The following is a 22,586-nucleotide window of genomic DNA, read 5'->3' on the forward strand; positions in this document are numbered from 1 at the left end:
TCTCTCTACGTTAACACGTAACACCTCGTATTGTTGCAGGTGTTACGTCAGATTACGAATAGCTTCCTTTATGCAAGTAACATCACACCACAGTCCTCAGTTGTAACATCACATCACTGGTATTCTCGCTGCTGTAAAACCACCTCTCGCGTATTATCGCTTTTGTGACGTCTCGAAAGTCACACCACACGTCAAGCCGAAGACCTGGGTGCGATTCCCCAGGTGGGTAAATGTGAAGCCCATGTCTGCTGTCCCATGATATTGCTATGTTGCCAAGAGCGACATAAAGCTAAACTCTCTCTTACTTTATAACTATTTGTGATCCTCTCAAAGGAATCAGCAAGGGTTCACTTGATTAACATAATATTACTGACAATACGTTATTCATTAGTCTGCGTCTGAAGTCACTTTCTAATGTGTCATGAGGGGGAACACTATGTTGAGTACATAATTCCTTTCCGACTGAACTCTAAACGAGAGTAGCTAACACGCATGCGCAGGTCTGTGGAAGAGTATCTGATTCATCGGGCAGGGATGACGTGTGATTGTTGAGCCAGCACATCTGAAACCTCCCCAAACACAATGTAACTTGAGGGTTGCTTTCACACAAAGGTAAGTTTAAAGTTGATAACAATGGGTCTCTTCTCAATCGATGAGGTATTTTGGAACAAACTTCACGATGCTACAAAACTAGAGTAAACAGCAAAGTATTGTACTTGCACGAGGTCAGTGCTTGAGTAAGCTCTGTCCTGGTCGAACAATCGTGTCAACTCAAAGGTTAAATATTCCAGCGAGTTTGATCATTGTGTGTGGTTTTTGTTTGTTGTTTATCGCTGTGTGACTGCTGTCTGTTAGTAAACGAATCCGGACCAGATAATCCAGTGATACTCATCATGTGCATCATTCTACGCTATTGAGATACGATGACATGTCTCGATTTAGTCGGCAAACCTCATCACCCGATGCCGTTAGTCGCTTCTTACAACAAGCATGGGTCTCTGGAGATCAGTTTTAACCCAGATCTTCACCGGTCTTAGTGTGCATGGGATAATTTCACAATAACATATATGCTTTACATACTGAATATAAGTCAGTGGCCTACTCCAGTAGACACCAAATATTAATGCATCTTAGATCTCATGGCTTGTCATCGCTTCACGTACCGAGAGAGGTTGGAAAGATCAATTTTAGGGCTAGACGCTGTGACTGCGAGATTTTAGCCCACTAGCGAAAAGCTAACCTGGCTTATTAATAACACTGTCCAGGTCGTTGCCGGAATATTTGACTCATATGTAGCAGTATTTAAGACACCTTAATACTGCACTATGCTGGGAAGTAGTATGATTTATCTGCGCAAACGTCCACTGTTGCTGATTTTTTATCTGAAGGTAGCAGAGAAATGCATAATTATTCGAAAATGTTCTTGGAAAATAATGTTGCTTATAATATACAGCTATGTGAGATTCATATTATAAAATGTGTGAGGTTCATAGTAAATGTACAGTTGCTAAAGGTTTTTTGAAGAATGTCATTAAGTCACAGTACAGATGGTTTTGTGGAGATGTTTCTAAAAACAATTATTTTATCTGTAATAGTTTTATTATTATTTTATCGTGGTGCATAACATTATGTGAAAAGATCAGACTTATGAAATAGAAAATACAGTAACTGTTTATTTATTCCGTTATTCAGAGATCACCATGTCTGACCTCATCCATGTGTCGGTCATGAAGGACTACCTGACTGAGTCTCCTGTCTGGAAAGAACAGTTTGACGAGACCTCCCATCTTCACCGTCGAATGACATGTTGCGTACAGTGTGTATGTCATGCCTGCAGAAGATCTACCAGGAAGCAGACGAGGCGTTGCTTTGTCCAATCTGCCGTGGCAAGCATTACATCCCTTCCGCACGAACCTTTCATCCTGAAAATCATTAATAACCTGCAGATCCACAAAGGTCTTCAGCTACCATGTACAGACTGTCCTGACAACAACGAAGCAATGGCCAGATGCGATGATTGTTGTGTGTTCATGTGTAAAGCATGCCGTGATCGGCACAGGTTATCTCGACATCACATGACAGTTACCTTTGAAGAGATGAAAGGTCGACCTGTCCAGACCTATCACTGTAGTCAACAATTCAACAATTCTCAACAATTCTACTGCTACTCATGTGACAAGATCATAAGCGAGTCATGTTAGTTGAAGGTAGGTGTGAGTGAGCGAGTTAACAATTTACGTCACATCGGCAGTATTTCAGGCATGTCCTGAGAACAGAAACTTATACTTTAAGATTAAATATATCTATACTTTACGAAAGCTGACGGCGAAGTATTATAGTTTAACAATTAGATTAGCATATATATTTGAAAAATAGTTTGAGCGCTTTAAAACATCAAACTATCAAGTGTCAAAGACAGAACAAATTGGGTCTACGTTTCTTAACAACCTAAATGAGGCCACAATACTAAGGGCCGTGGGGACGTAAAATATCCCTGCTTCCTGCTAGCTCCCTGGCTCCAGCTGCTAGTGATTGTACGCAGTGTCAGCCAGGGACATGCGAGATGCTCCTACCGCTTTGTCATTTTCTTGGCATTGTATTTACATGGGAATGGTAACAGTTTCTGTGTACAAATACTTACAGACATATCAGAGTTTGATGACATGATTTTTATATTCCGAAACTATGCATGCATGCATACTTATCAGCTTGTTAAATCAAAGGAATATTAGTGACATTGGTATGGAGTTTTTGCCCTTGTTCTTTTCACCTAAGAAACGGAGGAGTCGCCCAGTGTTTGAAGCGTTCTCTTATCAAGGACATTGGCGTTAAACCATACTTACTCTTAAAGCTTGACGATCGATTACTCATGCTCTGATGTCCGTGGCATGGATAATGTTTGATATGGATGATCTAAATTTGCTTCATTATGTTAGGGGTTACTTATAGGGAGAAAGCAACGTTTCATATACATGTTTATCTATCTATTTGGATGTTTTATAAAGGTCATTCAAAATATTTCTGGGGATGTTTAGCGTCTTTGCTATTGTAATATTGTCCACCGAAACTATTTGTTTGTTGTTAGATATAAGTGAGTGAGTGAGTTAATATTTAACGTCACATCGGCAATATTGCAGCCATATCGTGACGAGAACGAGTAATTATGAAAATACAAATGAATTAATACCACATACGTTGTAAAACCCTGTCGACAACGGACAGTAAAACTAACTAGGATATCACAGAGAAGAATGTAAAACTAGTGAATAGACCGAAAACAATGTATCTATACAGGACAGTACAATATAAAAATGAGCTATAGGTTGCCAACAATTGAAGGTAGATCACCATACCAAGGACCATGGGGACTTACAGTACATTTGCTTCCTGCATGGACCCTAGTTGGATTTACATCATCCCCTCAGCTGTTAGCAATTTAGACAAATCTAGCCATAAACTAAAAACACACTTATTCTACGATTAAAAAGCTGGAAAACTGATATTTACTTCAAATGTTTCTGGACTTACGTACCCTCTCAGGAGGACAATTGTTTTACGGTACTTCAACCCCCTTTGAGGGTTACAGATTTAATCTTCCAATTATGAAATATTTATCTATTTACAGTTCAGTTAATAAATCTAATTCCTTTAAAAATGCAATAATTAAATGAGGGCTAACATTGCTAAAAAGATCCTTCATAGTTTGTGAATTAAAATACTGATCCCTTAAGATGGAATACTCAACACAGTCAAGCAAGACATGCTTGACTGTGATTCTTTCATCACAAGGGATGCAGAATGGGGGATCCTCACCTTTCAAAAGGTATTCATGAGTATATCTCGTATGGCCAATACGACATCGCCGCATAATGACCTGAAATCTGGATTGACAACCCAAGTGGGTATAACCAATATAAGGTTTTATTGCATGTAATTTATTTACACCCACTTGGGTGTCCCACCTCTTTTGCATCAGATCTCGGATATACGATCTAATGGTAGCTTTATAATCAGAGTATGTGACAAGAAGTGGAGTCACGGATTTTTTTAGTGCTGCCTTAGCAGCAAGATCGGCCATTGTGTTGCCAGAAATGCCTACATGGCTGGGTAACCAACAAAAGACAATGTCGTATTGGCCAGTAGCAAGATTATTATACAATTCAATTATTTCTATTAAAAGTGGATGTTTACATGACATGTTTTTAATTGCCTGGAGGCAAGAAAGAGAATAAGAATAGATAATATACTGTTTATGTCTGGGATGTCTTTCAATATATTTAAGAGCAGTTAATATTGCGTTTGCTTCTGCTGTGAAAATAGAACTATTATCTGGTAATCTGAAAGATATTGTTCTGGATCCAATGACAGTGGCACAAGCCACTGCGCCACCATCCTTGGACCCATCTGTAAATAAAGATTTGTATGTATTATACTTACTTTTTAATTGATTATATTCTTGTTTATATTGTAATTCATTTGTTTCTGATTTTTTAAAACTTGTCAGTGTTAGGTCAACTTCGGGTCTAACCAACTGCCAAGGGGGAGACGAAAGTAGACGGGAAGGAGATATATTGGCTAGCTCAATGCCGCAAGCAGACAGAAAAGGTTTCACTCTAAGTCCCAGAGGCGGAACCAGAGAAGACTTTTTATTGTACAGATCCTCATAAAGAGGATTAAAAACACAGTTAAATGCAGGATTGACTTCATTAGAATATAATTTTGTTATATACTGTAAGGAGAGTTTTATACGTCGTTGAGTAAGAGATGGCTCATCGGCCTCGACGTAAAGACTGTCAATAGGAGAAGTTCTACATGACCCAAGACATAGTCTTAGACCTTGATGGTGGATAGAATCAAGTAGTTTGAGGTTGCTTTTACAGGCTCCACCATAAACGATGGAGCCATAATCAAGTTTCGAACGGATGAGAGATCTGTATAAGTGGAGTAGGGTACTTTGGTCTCCTCCCCACTTTGAATTGGAAACAACTTTTAACAGATCAAGTGCCTTCAGGCATTTAGTTTCAAGGGATTTAATGTGGGGTAGAAAAGTTAGATGTGAGTCGAAAATAAGACCCAAGAACGTGGCCTCCTTTACTACTTTGATGGGGGTGCCATTCAAAAATAGTTCTGGATCGTTATCCGGTTTATACTTTCTGCAGAAATGCAAACAATTAGTTTTTGTTATAGAAAATTTAAACCCGTTTTCAAGTGACCATTTTTCAATATTATTGAGACAAATTTGTAATTGCCTCTCTATTGTATGCATATTTCTACCTCTACAAGAAACATTAAAATCATCCACAGATAGTGATCCATCTACTGAATCACTTAAAACCTTAGAAAGACTATTGATTTTAATACTAAATAAAGTCACAGACAAAATACTGCCTTGTGGAACACCCTGATCTTGATGAAAATAATCTGAGAGGGTTGATCCCACACGTACTTGAAACTGTCTGTCATTTAAAAAATTGGATATAAACTGAGGCAAGCGACCTCTCAACCCAAAAGAATATAAATCTTTCAAAATACCATGCTTCCAAGTAGTATCATATGCTTTTTCGAGATCAAAAAAGATTGATACTGCATGTTGTTTTTTAATGAAAGAATTTTTTACAAAATGATTCCAACCGAACCAAGTGGTCAATTGTGCTTCGGCTTTTACGAAAACCACATTGTATATCAGTAATCAGATTGTTGGTTTCCAAAAACCAAACTAAGCGATTATTTACCATTCACTCCAAACACAGCTAGTTAAGGAAATAGGTCGGTAATTTGATGGATCTGTATGATCCCTCCCAGGCTTTGGAATAGGAACAACTATGGCCTTTCGCCATGAAGGGGGAAAATGTTGTGTTATCCAAATATGGTAAAAAATGCCAAGTAACGTTTCGGGACATGATTCAGGCAAGTGTTTTAAGAGTTGGTAATGGATATCATCAGGTCCTGTTGCAGTATCGTGAGCCTGTGATAGCGCAGTATGAAGTTCATGTAATGAAAATACCTCATTATAATCTTCACCATTATCAGATTTAAAAGTTACTGGTTTCTTCTCATGGTGTGTTTGATAAGTCTGGAATTTTGGATGATAATTTGAGGAGGACGAATGTTTAGCCAAAGTTTCACCCAACTTGTTTGCAATATCAGATTTTTCAGTTAGTATGTTATTATCATTTTTGAGATGCTGAATACTACTGGATTAGGAACCCTTGCCTTTAATTTTTTGGATCATACCCATACCATTATGATACAGGGTTTTGGTAATTGGTCATACAAATCTTGAAGATCATTCTGATGGAGAATGGAAGAAGGGGAGATATACAAGGAACAAAGAGTAAGGGTTATATGTAAAGTAAGACGAACAGCAACAGCCTGAAGATTGGTTTTAAGAGGAACAGGGCTATGAATAGTACCATGTCTCACCAATATGGAAGATCCACCAGTGGCTTTGTCACCAGGGGGTGAAAAAGAATGATAAGAATGGTATTTACGCAATTCGAACTTATCAGTATGTTTCAAGTACGTTTCTTGAAAACTAAATGCTGATGGTTTATAATCCTGTGCTAGTAATTGTACTTCATTAAAATTAGTCCTAAGTCCTCTGCAATTCCATTGGATTAAGGACTTATTGTTCATTTAATAGCAGGTGGTAGTACTGGGGACCGACTTTTCCCCTTCCGAGGCGAACTGCTTCTATTTCGCGCACGGGGATGAGGAGAGACGTCCATGTCTTCTAAAAGTTGAAACTTGTTATAGACTTGTACAGGATCACGTGATCCTTTTTGTACTCGATCAGATTTTTGTCTATAATCTACTTTATGACAAGGATTTTTCACTGCAGGAGATATTGTTTGTGATTCAGTCTGGCAAGCTGATGTGGCATGATTCTTATCACCAGCAGAATCTGATGTACTTAAAGTTTGTTTGTCAGCATTAACCCAGGTGATATCTGTCTGACATGAAACAGACAGCACAGATTTAGCTTGAGGGCGAGCAACGACAGCAGAGTATGCATTTACTAAACGTTTTGCCTCATGATAGATAACATTCTTTTGAGTTTTGATTTTGATAATTTCATATTCACGTTTCCAGATTTCACATGATTTTGATGAAGACATTTGGTCTCCCAGACAATTAACACATTTTGGAGAAGACAAACAGTCAGAACCTTCATGATCTTCTTCACCACATCTGTAGCATGTTGCACGATTCCTGCAAGATTGGGCACCGTGACCAAACTTTTGACACTTGTAAGAACGAAGTGGATTTGGAATATATTGCTCCACTTCGATATTACAATATCCAGCTTTGATATACTTTGGATGTTTCGGTTGTAAAAAAGAAATCAAATACGTATTTGTATTGAAAGTTTCTCCATTTTTCTTAAAAGTGAATCGTTTGACATGAGTGACTCCTTGATTTTGTAGTTCAGTGGCGATTTCTGTTTCACTCATGTGGGCAAGCCACCGGTCCCTGTCTCTCAAGATGCCTTTGCTGCTGTTCAAAGACTTATGGGGAGAAACAGATACTGCAGTATTTACAAGCTGTTTTGTACCTATGAGGGTAGCTGAGTGTTTCGCTGTTTTACACTCTATGAGGAGAAACCCAGATCTAATTTTTGTAACAGCTTGGACATCCCCAACAAGTCCATAAATTGCTTTTGATGTGGCAAATGGATTGAGTTTTAGAGGTTCACTGTCAGTAGAAGATGCAACCAAAAATCTACTCCATGTATCTGGTAATCTGTTTGTAGCACTGTCCTCGTCCGAGGACAAACACTCATCTAGTGCTCGTTTATGTTTTTTGGGTTGAGCCATGGTTAATAATAGAAAGTTCACCATCCCAGCTCCCCACCCTCCACCGAGTATCACATGGACAATGCTATATACCAGTGGCTCTCCGACTGGCAGCACCAAGGATACTGGAATGGTATACTCCAGCAGAAGACTAATTCAAAATTAATCGATCCACCAGATTGGCCCATGAGCCACCGCCTTCTCGGCATAAGACTCTAGGCAAAGTTCATAACGTCAGTTTTCAAATGTAAAAGTTTTATATGAATGAAAAAGCCAAGGCCAAAATTGAAACAGTACAAAATCAAATCTGTGCAATTACATAAATAATCCACGCACAGGGCTTGGCATGACCAGCCGATTGGTCGAACCAGGCCCATTCGACCACCGGTCTAGGCGACGTCAGGGCCAAAGTGGTGTATTGAGCAACAGGAACACGGTTACAGGTCCCTATTGCCCTCAACCACCAGGATCCCCTCCTCCGCCGACACAGGGCCGCAACCCCCGGCAAACGGGTTGGTGGACCAAATATCCCCACGGGTCCATACGGGGGGGTCGGCGAGCTCTTAGCATTACCCAGCACCCACCACGAGGAGGTGGCTCGCCACGGGTGCCTGTTAGATATAAGATATCATGTATTTTCAGCCAGCGATGTAGGTCCAACCCTGGAATGGGACTCTAAGACAGCATGCAGTGAGGTTACTGTATGCAGATCTGTATTCACTAACACCAAGCCTGATTCTCCCCAGCCAGACACCAGGTGTCGGATGCAGTCAAGGAGACATGCCCTAGCAATATGGCCTCTGGTCGTCAGGAGATGTCACCGTGACATGTTCCATGTGAAGCTTGCATTTACCGTGAAACAAGTTAAAGAAGAAAATAAGATGATGTTTGAGATAGCTCTGACGTCCATCCCAGTTGATGGTCCCTGCATTCAAGACGCTGGACTAAGTGTGCATGGCGTCACATACTCCAAGCACAATCTTGTCACCGGGTGATGTGTAATGCCAGACTCATCACTGACATCCGTTTCTGCCAGAACCAAAGTAGGGTGAGTGAGTGAGTAAATATTTAACGTCACATCGGCAATACTGCAGCCATATCGTGACGAGAACATACATGACAAAAAAGAATATATATGGATATTATGAAGCCCTGTCTTCGAAGGACAGATTATCACAGTTAGTATTAAAACGAGCGTGGAAACTTAAAAAATGATATAGTATCACTATTTGGACAGTACAACATAAAAACAGGCCATAGATCGCCAACAACAGAGGGTAGATCACCATACCAGGGACCATGGGGACTTAAACTACCTCTGCTACCTGCATGGTCCCTGGCTGGATTTACACCATCCCCTCAGCGGTTGCAAGATTAGCCACGAATTAAAATGGCACTTATTCTACGATTAAATCTGACTTAAACCGTTTGGGGAGTTACGTACCCTCTCAGGAGGACAATAATTTTACGGTACTTCAACCCCCTTCGAGGATACAGTCACTAACAATCTTAGCTGCTAATTCAACTTCCAATTATAAAATACTTATTTATTTACATGTCAGTCAATAAATTCAATTCTTTTAAAAATGCAAACCAAAGTAGGGAGTCACATGACTCGAACCTGTGTTTCCAACTGGACGGAAGAAATGGGGAAATCTTCATTATTAATAACGATGCTGTCAGTGTACTGTGCCCTGTCCGTGATGCTGAGTTTGACAGGCCACTGTGGGTCATGATGTGTTTGGATACATCCTCCAACTCAGACATCAGAGGAGAAGTGATATCCTGACACGATATGACTGTGCCTGATGGAATGTCTCTCCTCCTGTCAGTACTCGATCCTCCATGTATGTAATTAATATGTGTTTGACTAACCTGTCGTGGGTGCATCATGTATTAGCAGTCTGTTTACGTGGTTGGATTGTGGATGGGTGATAGTCAGCAGGACTTAAAATCGTTGATGTATCGTGTATACAGCTGTCTTGGATGAGTGCGTTATTCCAGAAAGTTCTAGATTTCTCACAGGACTCAAGGTGGCCGAGAAGACTTAAATTATGTTCAAATGACATCGTGTATTAAAATGAATTATTTGGATTGTGATATTTATCACATGGGCACCCGGGGTAAAACTGGTTTACCGTGGGTTGCGACGGGATTCTGGTGGATGAGGGCACTTGTGGTTTTTAAAGATTCCTAGCTATTTATGCCTTATTTCTGGAGTAAAACATCCTTGTAGCTCTGATCATACTGATTTTCATTTTTACAGACAGATGCACCGATGACGGCAAAACTGTCTTTGCCACACTGGATCCAAGACTGTCTCCTCAATAAACATAAAACAATAGTTCCATCTTCACAGTTTTGACTTATATTAAACAACAGAAGCATTCTAAAAGACAACTTCAACATCTTTTGAGGTTAATTGTCCTGCCGTAAGGCATTTCGAAATGGTACTTCGGGCCATCCTATCACCATCGATATCTTAGAACTTTACTGGCCAATGTGATATCATTCTGTGTTGATAACAAGACCACGTAGGCATGTTAGGAACACAAATGCCGATGCTGAAACTAAATCAGCTTTTGACAGCTGCTGATTCCATATACTGATTTCAAGCCCACCATCAAAAGTCGGGATAAACTTCACTAACTGAGCCAGCAATCGGTTATGCCAGAAAATGTACTTGGGATGCGAGTCAAGATGTGATGGGGTAATACTACGGCGGTGTCGTAGATGCTCCATTCTGTTTACTCATAATTATCTGCCCCAAAAGCATGGAGGTGAATCTCCTAATTGAGTCTCTTGCGATGAAATGTTCACCATCAAGTATATTCTGCTTTACTGCGTGGACTTTTCCAATGCAAGGAACGCACATTATGAATCAATACATCTGACAATAATGTTCTGGAGGCTGGATAGGTTTGACAGCGCTTTGAGCAGTAGGCCGGGTGTATCAAGACATGTCATATTCAAATAGCAAGACAAGCAGCGGTGATAGCAAATCAATGACCGTGATAGCAAAACGTCATACGTCTAAAGGCTGTACTGCTGTTGATCTCACTCAACCAGACATTGAGTCGAAATGACAAATTCCATGCATATAAATTGTATCTGGCAGCGATTTTGGGCTTGTTTTGGGCTAGTGTCTGCTTGGTGATACCTTTAAAGATTCGTGTTAGAACTGGGCTTCAACTGTGCATGCTTGTCTTAAGAATCAGACGATGTGGCTCGCTGACTTGATTCACATATGTAATTGAATTGGAAATGACGAATGTCGATACTCATGATGTTGATTACTAGATTGTTAAGACTCGATTATTTACAGACCAGCCACATACCATGAATAGACATGAGTTCCCTGTACAGACAATTTCTTTATGACGGGATGACATGACATTATCATCAGAAAATGTAAAGGCAAACGTTGGGTGACAACACAATTTTAATGAAAACATTTGTCATAGAATTACAATTATTTCCACTGAAGGATGTTAGAATGGTAGTTTTCATAAACAACGACGCCCTGGCCACCAAGGACATACTGCACCTTAGAAAGGATGTATCGAGTTAATTTCTATCTGCCACCCATATTTTGTTTTCACGCCGACAATACTGAATACAACATAGGAACAATGGAAATGGTATATTAATAAGGAATCAAAACGTTCAACATTGTGAAACAAACGTAGTTTCCAATCCACGTTTCCAACACAGTTTCAAGTCTATATATGTTGGAATCTAAGTGCATTTTTTTCTTGAAATGTGCTTTTTCCTGAATAAACAGTAACCAGCTAGCTATTACACAGCATATTTATCACACGAGATGTCCATAGAAAGGACTTGAAGAAATATTGAAAACAAACCACACGTCTATCAAATAACTAATGTCGACACAAAACACTAAATCATTGATAAATTCTTAAAAACATTAACACCAATAAAATATTTAAAAGAACATGTTTTAAGACGTTTTTTGAAGAAAAAAAAATTAAAATCGCGTTTCAAGAACATGGAAAGTACTATGTTGAGGAAAATGTTTTTTTGAAGAAAATTCACGATCTGAGATTGTGTGAGCTGAAATGTTTCGCACTAAAACAGTGAGAAATCAAAAATCGCACTGTGGAGTCTCACAATATGTGAATTTAAATAATACAAGTAGCATAAAAAATCTAACTGTTTAGATTAACGTACGTATTATGTCTCAGACATGAGATGAAACAAAGGCGAGATAAATGAGAAACTGAACGCACTTAAACCGCCTGGTTATCGTACCGAATTATATGCAACTGAGATGACCTTTTTCTTAACGGCAAGAAGTTGAGAAATCTGCTTCTTGTAGCATACCGTTTTGTTATGTCCTTCTTCCCATAGTAACCCTTTTCGTGTAAAGAGTCTCCACCTTTTCTCTTTAGATACATATTTTCCATGCATTTACCTTTGAAAACGTATTAAGGCGACACAGTCCTCTATAGTACGAGTGCATCGTAAAAGACAGATTACATTATAATAAAATGTTCTAGAATAACCATATACAATCTGGGATACCGTGAAAATGCGACGAGTGTGCACGTTGTCCAACTCATGACACCCATATTACAAACAACTGCAAAGGCAAGGCAATCGTTCAGTTAAGCAAGTCAGAAGTTGCAGCTCCGCCAATCCGTAGGTATTTTTTTTTATGATGTGTCACCTTTTGAAATATATTTTGGAAACTGTAAGCCTTCCTAAGATGTACATCTTGTACAGCTGATGAACCATGCTTGACAAATGTCGTATTGGAGTCTTCCAAAATCTTTGTAAAAAGAGGATGCTCAACGGATTCTAACAAGGTGTGAAATGTAGATACCAAAGCCCTCATAGGGCGATGAAGTAGATCAAAAGAGTCGTCAAGATCAGATGGATCGTCACGGAGACAAAGAAACAGAATCTGTCCATTTTGTCACTGACATCATGTAAGGTAGTAACATCAATCTCACTTGTGCTGTCTGGAGATCCTGTTGTCTCTTTTCCGGTGATCTGTCGTACCCTATTCGTTCTGCTGGCAATGAATCTCGTCACTGTGTTAAGTTCCTTCATGTTACTGACACGCATGATGAGAATACAGACGATGACATAGAGGCCGCTAAGGTGGAGCTGAACACACACATAAAGGGAGACAAGTGGGGTGCTAGTTGAGGTCTGAGGAAGCATACCACTAAGAATTGATATAAACATTGTGAAGGAGAGGAAAATGGTGAGGGAGATGGACAACTTCTCTCCCGTTTCCGCCTTGACTAGGAACACAGTGGGGTTGAGAGTGGAGATGAGTAGCATCGGCAGGAGAAGATTCACCACGTAGTAGAGATGGCGTCGCTTCAGGGTGACAGCAACACTTCCATAGTGCCCTTGATAGATCCGAGTCAGTTCTGTTTCATTCTGAGCTACAACATCAACCACGTCCCATTCTCCGTTTTCTGCCAAGAGACTACCATAGGCAACAAATCGCCCCATGTACAGCTCATTCACGTTGTAGTTATCAGAACCAATGACCACTACACATGTGTGTTGATCAAACGGGAAACGTGTTACATCCATGCTGCATGCCGTCTCTGGTTTCACTTGAACCTCAAGAAAAGCCTTGCCCTGATTTGATATTGATACAGGCTGAGAGTCGAATCCAAGATGAGCAACATACTCCAAGGAATCCTGGATGACAATGTCTGGGGTCCATACCTTCGATCTCTTGAACCTCAAATAAGCCGAAATGTCTGTGGCATTCCACTGAATTAGTTCATCCGTCCATCGAAATTTCAGAAATATGTGTGTCTTGATAAAGCCTTCTATGACGTCAAGAGACAGCACCTGGATCAGCTCAAATTCCACGTAAATGTACATTGTGTCACTTTGATTACGGACAGGTAATAACCACGGGTTAGATGTCTCCAGAAGAGAAGCATGCAGATCCCGGACATCGTCATATATAGCCAACGTCCATGATGGTGAAAGTAGTACCAACAATGTAAAGGCAGTTAGCAAGTACATTGGAAATTTGTGTCAAGGATCCACAGATTGCTGAATGAATATCTTTGATGTAATCTCCCAATCTGAAGCAAAATCAGATGAACATGTCTGGATAGTCTTTATATGAACCAGCATACACTGGTATCAGAGGCGTTCCTATGAAACTAATACATAAATACATTAAGCTATAACAGTCACGGGAGTTCCCTAGTGATACAAGACAAATAAGGCAGCGTGTTTGTAAAGATGAGGCCAGTATGAAACTGCGTGGTGTTTTCTAAAAAGCCTTCCGCGTAGTAAACAATATATGTTCAAAATGCATATTATAAAGTCAACACGAGAACAATATTGAAAGGCAGTTCTTACTCGTGTGCCGGTAATATTCAATACTCAGTTAAATATCTCTACGTTTGATTTACAATACTAGATTGGCTTCTGTTGACACTACTTAGAGTAATAAAGAATACTGACAGGCGTGCTAACATGACGCTCCTTTCCTTCAGAAAAGGCTGGTCACTTTGTTAATAGCTTGAAAATAACGTGAACGAAGAATTCACAAATAGTTAATTATGTGTTTATATTGTCTTCCGTGAATTCACGTGTCACTGTAACATAGCATTGATTCTGGCTAAACCAAGATGGAATGATAGCCTTAACACAAACGTCTACACTTTATACAGACTACACAAAGATCATTTCTTTCAAAAGTTGTGATGCAGGCACCGAGACCAATGGTGTATTATTGCTTACATCAGTACACAAACTCTGGCGTTACAGAGTAGAAGGTTCCACCACAATTCTAAGCAAAACACTTGAATAATATGTTGTATACTTTAAATGAGCAACACATGGGATATGAATAGACTGAATGAATACGAGTGGGTCTCTCCAAAGTTCCCGAAAAGGGTAAAAATGCCGTAGCCATTGGCATAAACATGACGGATATTATCGCTACTTTGTAATGATGCTAATTAGGTTTCATGAGTATGATAGGTAACTGCCAGGATATGATTGTGTGTATGAATCTATACTTGCTTGGGTTATTTTCTGAGATCTCGGTGACTCCACCAGTGGGATTACCATCAAAAACGTGAATCATGTTCTGGATGTCTTACAAACATCAAGCCGCAGTGAAGACAAGATTACATAAATGACAGTGACATTTAAAAGTTAATGTCACATTTGGCAGTATTTCAGTCAGATGGTGATGAAAATGGCTGCACAGACACGTGCCTGTTAAAGAGAAGTTTAATGTTTTTATGACATCACAATTTGTGAACTAAGCACACAGCCTATCTGCTACTAAACATTCACTTGCGCTTATATATCAACATTGCACTTCATTCTATTGAAATAAGCGCTATGGCATGGCTCATCAAGAAATATGCTAGACCACATTTGTGGGGACCACAGAGACTTCTACAAATCAGTCACTTAGCTTACTCCACAACCACTCACTTTGTATAAGTGAAAATAGCTTTACGCCATTTAAAGAAATATTTCAGCAATGCCACAGCAAAGCATGCCATAAAAGGGCATCATATATTGCACCTCAGGCAAGGGAGTTATATTATTATTGTTATTATTCATATGGAAAAGACTGTGCAACCAAAGCAGACGCTACTTCAAAAAAGGTGCCTTGCTACTAGTCTTTTCAAGGCAGCTATAAAGTGGAAGGTGATAGGCGTGCGAATAGGCCTACTTTCATTAGTGCAACCAAGTTGCGCAAGCCCTAAACTTCCAAGCACAAACTTGATGATTTGACTGGTGTCCGTCAATTTGTACAAAGTGTATATGCAGTTCTAAAGCAACTGCCTACTGTACATACGATACATGATTTGGTAGGTAGCCAACCAGCCTTACCAGGGTTTAAAGGAAAGTTTTCGAAAAACATGGGGTTTAGGAGGTGAGAAACGCTGTCAAGCCGTAGGGTTTTAATGAAATATAAAGACATCATTGCAAAGAGGAATACTTAAGTGCAATAAAAAATGTTGAGATGAAAACCAAACAATCATCTTCATCGATGAAACATGGCTGCATGCACACCACACCGTGTCAAAATGTTGACAGCTATATTGTGAGGTTGTGATACATGGGATTCCGTCAGCTTCCGCTACCGGACCTCGGCCTCTTGAGTTCATTGAGGGTCCAAAATCAGTTTCGTATCAAGTGCTCTACTTGTATTTGACTCAAATACATACTTAGTGTCATATCACAATCAAAACACGAATCGGAAATTGAACCTTTCACGTTTTAGACGACAACCTGTTTCCCTCACTTTAGCCAATGGAATGATCTGGTTGGCGTTCCCATATATGCGAAAATTGTCATTTGTCAGGTCGTGGCTCATTTTATAATGTTTGAAAAATAGCCCAGTTGTATCATTAGCTTCAGGAAGGTGGAACCCCGAAGTAACTTTAACGTTTATAATATTTGTGAAACATATAGTATTCTGCAGTCTTACCAAGAAACATACTGATGTCAACGTCCGTAGGAGCTCCCCCACAGAGTCGGACAATCCAAATACAGACTTATTACATACATTTGTAACATGTCAAAAGACTGGATGAGAAACTGACGCTGATGAAGAATACAATGGCCAGGTGGTGACAGCTGATAACTGAACACTGAAGAAAGTGAATAAAATTATTTTCCAAGATAATGAAAGAATAGATTGGCACAACCAGCGTGTATCAAAGTACTGGGAGGATGGGGAGTACTGGGGGCAAGGGGGACAAATCTCTCTGCTACATTAACCACACCTGATTTTCACCGTTGACTTATTGGCGGGGTATATTTTGCAAGTTTAGCGTAGTATCTAACATGGCACAACAGATCTGAATGTAAAATAAGAAAAACCCATCCTCATTCATTCTTTCACTCACTCACTCACTCAATCTATGTTATAAGACACATTGTCAGTGCAAGAAAGTTCGAGATTATAGATTCTCAGCCGAAACAGGCTACATTTGTTATAGAGGTCCAAAATCGGTGAAAAATCTGTGAAGGAATGGACAACAGCTCAGGTATTCGAAAAATGTGAGTATATGTTTTTCTTGCATCTCCCTTCATTCAAACATTTTGTTGACAAAGTAAGCATGTGTCTTTCGTCGCAATATAGCCACGCCAAAAAGTACTGTGCTGATCAATTTAGAACCTGTTATTTATCAAGAAGTATTTTTAAAACTCATAATTAATCGTTCTTTATGATTAAATTAAAACTCAAACTCACACTGTCTTGTGCATATAAATACAAAGAACAATTACAACGTTTAGAATAAATTCGGTAAGAACTCAGGTACCCTATGATCTCAATATGGAATCAAATACCGTATTCCGTTTTTCCTGTATTTTCCTCAATTTCCTCAGTTCATAATGAAGCCCATCAGAGCACTAGTCAGGATGGTAAAGATGAGGAAGGAAATGTAGAAACAAAATCTGTCCATTTCCTCGCTAAGACATTTCAGATATGAACATTCATCTCTGTCAGTAACCTCCCTCTGTTCTCTTGATTCCTCTTCTGTAAGGTGTCGGATTCGTTTAGTACGAACCATTCTTCCGATGTTGGCCATAAAACGAGTCGCCTTATTGTGTGATTGCATATGGCTTACACGCTGGATGAATATGCAGCAGATGACGTACAGGCCACTCAGATGGAGCTGGACACAGACATAAAGGGAGACAAGCGAGGCGGAAGTGGATGTTTGAGGGAGCATACCACTGATAAGTGTAACAAAAACTGAAAACGATAGGAAAAGGGTGACTGATATCGACAGTTTCTCGCCTGTTTCTGCCTTGACCAGGAACACGAATGGGTTGAGTGTGGAGATGATCAAGATTGGCAGGATAAGATTCACCACATAATACAACGACTGTCTCTTCAGCCGGATGGAGACGCTGAACCAGTGAAGATTAAAAACACGTGTCAGCTCACTTTCATGCTGACCCTTTATTTTTAACACTTCCCACTCGGAACTTCTAAAATCTGAGAATGGTTGAACGTGGAAATCAGATATAAATAAATCAGTTAGTGAATAGGTATCCGAGCCAATTACCATTTTGCATTCATGTTCATCAAATGGAAAAACTGTAATGATCATTGCACAAAATGTCTGTGCTTTCACTTCAACGTCAAACCTCGCACTCCCACTGTTAGTAACGGTAACAGGTAGTTCATCAGAGCCGAGGTATGGAACATAGGTAAGTGTTTCCTGGATTACAATATTCGGCGTCCAGATATTTTTCCGCTGAAATCTCAATTGTGTAGTATTCCAGTACTCTGTTGGATTCCACTGAATCATTTCATCAACCCACTTGAATGTCAACCAAGAATTTGTTGTCAGAATTTCCTGCACCACATCCAGCTTTTCTATATTCAACAGTTGGAAAGTCACATTGACATAAGTGGGTCCAGAGAGATTTCGGAGTGGTAGGAACCAGGGACTGTAATGCTGGAGGAGAGACTCGTGGAGCTCTCGAACATCCCCATATTTGTGAGGCATGACTGATGGAGACAGTAGTATCAGCAATATGAAGGAGTTTAGGAACAAAGATATGGAGTGCATATTGAACTCTGCTGAAGCTTACTTTAATTAGGACGACGCAGAAATTTTTCATTGACGGATTTCATTAGAGAAAGCGGAACAATGCCGTTAGCACTGACAGCTTCAGTGAAGGAATGATTATATTATTATTATACTATTATGTATGCGAGGTGAGAAACGAGGTAGGAGTGGTACTAGGTCATGACGCCACATAATATTTGTTTGACATCGCGGTAAAACCCTTTCAGTAATCAAGGCTCCATATCGCCATCTGATATAATGGAGGTGATATTTACATCAAGCTATTCTGTTCATCTGAGATGAGTGTATGACTGTATTTCTATCTATAGCTAAAATCTGATCAATAATGAGTCACAGTTCAGTTTCGAGTGGCACATGCTAGACATATTGAGGCATCTGATGCATCAATAATGCTTAGACACCAACTAACTATAGTCTATATCGGTTGGACTCTAACGTAGTTTCAAATCCACGTTTCCAACACAGTTTCAAGTGTGTATATGTTGGAATCTAAGTGTAATGTTTTCTTGAAATGTGTGTTATCCTAAATAAACAGTAACCATATTGCTATTTCACAACATATTTACCACACGAGGTGTCAGTATAAATGATTACCGAATTCTTAAAACAATTAACACCAATAAAATAATTAAATTAACATGTTTTATGACTTTTTTTAAGAAAAACATTAAAATGGCATTTCAAGAACATGGAAAACGCTACGTTGATACGTTGAGGAAACTCTTTCTTTGAACAAAATTCACGATCTGAGAATGTGTTTCGCACTAAAACAGTGAGAAATACAAAAGTCGCATTGTGGAGTCTCACAATGAGATGAAACAATGGCGAGATAAAGGAGAAGCTGAACGCACTTAAACCGCCTGCCTATCGTACCGAAATATATGCAACTAAGAAATCCACTTCTTTGCAGCATATCGTTTTGTTATGTCCTTCTCCCCATATTAACCCTTTCCATGTAGAGAGTGTCCACCTCCTCTCCTTAGATACATATTTTACGTAAAAAATTGAAATATTTGAAAAACGTATTGAGACGACACAGTCCTCTACAGTACAGGTGCATCGTAACAGCCATGTTACGGTCAGAACACTTATTTTCCTAAAACTTTATTTTTCAAAATTCTTTTTGGTAAATTTCGATTTTTTTATTTCACCAAGTGTAATTGTACTCCTATTTTGTTTAATACCACTACCACTTTTTTAACAACCCTTATGAAGAGAGGTAACTGTCTTAGGGCACGCCACTTTAGGCCATGTGTTTGAACAGTGAGCAAACCTCAGGAATAACCAAAGTAGTGGTGAGCATAACTATTGTGTTTTCTATAGTTCGTGAATTGCTATTTGTTAAAGTAAATTCAACCTATCTTTACATGTAAGTTACGGTAAATTCATGTGTTTTTTTGTTATTTATTTGGTAATTATTGTAACCAGTTTTAACTTGGACAAAATTATGTCAGCACATGTTTTCATGACATGAGGATAATATTTTCCCAGTGCTTTTGTAGAAGTTTTCATGTTTTTTTCATGTTTTATTGGATTTCAAATGTGCGTAGCAGCATAAAACAATATTTTGTGCTTTAAACTTTTGATTGAGCTTGGGAAATGGCAGTGCAGACATTTGCTTATTTAGCAAGTTAAATTCTGTTTATAGATTGCAATTTCTTAAAACTTAGTTCTTCTACAATTTTCAGTTAATCTACTGTAAAAGACAACGGAATTATGAATAAAAAGAATTAGAATTGGAATTGATGGAATGGATGGACGTGTCAAAAAGGTGGACATTGAATAAAGTCATATATACATACATATGATAACAAGAATCATGTTGCTCGAACATAGCATTAACACTACTAGACACTTGTATTACCTGACATTCTGTTTCTAGATAGTGGAAAGAAAAGAGGATTTTTAGGAAACTGTAAGAACTTAGACATTAGAAGGAATTGGATTCAAGAATGCTGACCAGAAACGTTTATCTGATGCTCTGGAGGTCAAAAGTAAAAGGGTACAGTCCATTTTCAATCAGCTTGAAAGAGACTATTACCATATCAACTTAGTTATTGCTACAGGAGCTTTAACTAAGTTTACTGTTGAGAAAGTTTGCTGTGAATATGCATCATGGTTGACTCTCTTTAATACTCTCTGTGACGCTAGAGAAGAATACATACAGTTATTAGAAGAGCCAGAATAGGGAAATCCCCTAGACACCTGACATCAAGACACATCTGTCTAACAGAAAGCCATCAGCGCCCAGACCGAATGTGACATTTGGTACTGACTTGGTAAAGGCAAACAATTTTGGAAAGAAACTCATGAACCCTCTACAGTCAAGATCAGATCAGATCAGTGGTACCAAGAAATTTGTCTACTGCTGCAAGTCTGGTCATTTCATGGATTCTTCCCAAGTGCTAGCCTCCAAACCTAACACAGAATGTATTGACGTCCTGAAATCCATGGGCCTATGTTTTTCTGTTTCACCATAGGACATCGAAGTAATGAGTGCAGCCATAATGAAAATGTCAACGATGTGATTTCAATCACGCAACTCTCCTGCACATTGACCACAACACAAGTTTGAAGACCATTGGTGCTTGTACAGGTCAAGCTAATGAAGTTATGGAGGCCGGAGACGTTAATAGTGAGTGTACTCTTGCTGTTATAACTGTCCAAGTTTCATTCAGAGACAGAAAATTGGATCCATCTAAGCCTTCTTAGACATAGGAAGTACAGTTTCTTTATTTTCAGAAACTCAGAATAAGCCTGGATCTAATGGAAAATGAAGAAAAGTAGAAAGCACCATACATACACAAGGAGAACCACCTACCTCTACCGTTCATGCCATCTTTGGTCTTAAGGTCCACGGCATGGATTTAAAGAATACTGTTGATCTTCCCACAGTATACACAAGAAGTAGAATTCCAGCTGCAAGTTATCATATCCCAAAGGACTCTGACTTTGCGAAATGGTCTCATCTTGAGTTTGATGTTTTTTTCATGTTTTATTGGATTTCAAATGTGCGTAGGAGCATAAAACAATATTTTGTGCTTTAAACTTTTGATTGAGCTTGGGAAATGGCAGTGCAGACATTTGCTTATTTAGCAAGTTAAATTCTGTTTATAGATTGCAATTTCTTAAAACTTAGTTCTTCTACAATTTTCAGTTAATCTACTGTAAAAGACAACGGAATTATGAATAAAAAGAATTAGAATTGGAATTGATGGAATGGATGGACGTGTCAAAAAGGTGGACATTGAATAAAGTCATATATACATACATATGATAACAAGAATCATGTTGCTCGGACATAGCATTAACACTACTAGACATTTGTATTACTGGACATTCTGTTTCTAGATAGTGGAAAGAAAAGAGGATTTTTAGGAAACTGTAAGAACTTAGACATTAGAAGGAATTGGATTCAAGAATGCTGACCAGAAACGTTTATCTGATGCTCTGGAGGTCAAAAGTAAAAGGGTACAGTCCATTTTCAATCAGCTTGAAAGAGACTATTACCATATCAACTTAGTTATTGCTACAGGAGCTTTAACTAAGTTTACTGTTGAGAAAGTTTGCCGTGAATATGCATCATGGTTGACTCTCTTTAATACTCTCTGTGACGCTAGAGAAGAATACATACAGTTATTAGAAGAGCCAAAATAGGGAAATCCCCTAGACACCTGACATCAAGACACATCTGTCTAACAGAAAGCCATCAGCGCCCAGACCGAATGTGACAATTGGTACTGACTTGGTAAAGGCAAACAATTTTGGAAAGAAACTCATGAACCCTCTACAGTCAAGATCAGATCAGATCAGTGGTACCAAGAAATTTGTCTACTGCTGCAAGTCTGGTCATTTCATGGATTCTTCCCAAGTGCTAGCCTCCAAACCTAACACAGAATGTATTGACGTCCTGAAATCCATGGGCCTATGTTTTTCTGTTTCACCATAGGACATCGAAGTAATGAGTGCAGCCATAATGAAAATGTCAACGATGTGATTTCAATCACGCAACTCTCCTGCACATTGACCACAACACAAGTTTGAAGACCATTGGTGCTTGTACAGGTCAAGCTAATGAAGTTATGGAGGCCGGAGACGTTAATAGTGAGTGTACTCTTGCTGTTATAACTGTCCAAGTTTCATTCAGAGACAGAAAATTGGATCCATCTAAGCCTTCTTAGACATAGGAAGTACAGTTTCTTTA

General features: G+C 39.1%; 1 protein-coding gene and 1 pseudogene across 1 annotated transcript; one reads left to right on the top strand and one right to left on the bottom strand.

The window, feature by feature from the left end:
* Positions 1-1,700: 1,700 nt before the first annotated feature.
* On the top strand, positions 1,701-10,127 carry LOC137277166 (uncharacterized; annotated as a pseudogene).
* Positions 10,128-12,650: 2,523 nt separating this feature from the next.
* LOC137277176 (neuronal acetylcholine receptor subunit alpha-7-like) lies at positions 12,651-13,670 on the bottom strand. Its single transcript, XM_067808853.1, has one exon. It carries the CDS (start codon positions 13,668-13,670, stop codon positions 12,651-12,653), a length of 1,020 nt encoding a protein of 339 aa, XP_067664954.1.
* Between the last annotated feature and the right edge of the window lie 8,916 nt (positions 13,671-22,586).

This window comes from Haliotis asinina, chromosome 1 (genome assembly GCF_037392515.1).
Source record: "Haliotis asinina isolate JCU_RB_2024 chromosome 1, JCU_Hal_asi_v2, whole genome shotgun sequence".
NCBI lineage: Eukaryota > Metazoa > Mollusca > Gastropoda > Lepetellida > Haliotidae > Haliotis > Haliotis asinina.

Bases quoted from the DNA above. Each gene is read 5' to 3' on its own strand.
- LOC137277176 (XM_067808853.1), bottom strand. From the start codon at position 13,670: ATGTACATTTACGTGGAATTTGAGCTGATCCAGGTGCTGTCTCTTGAC.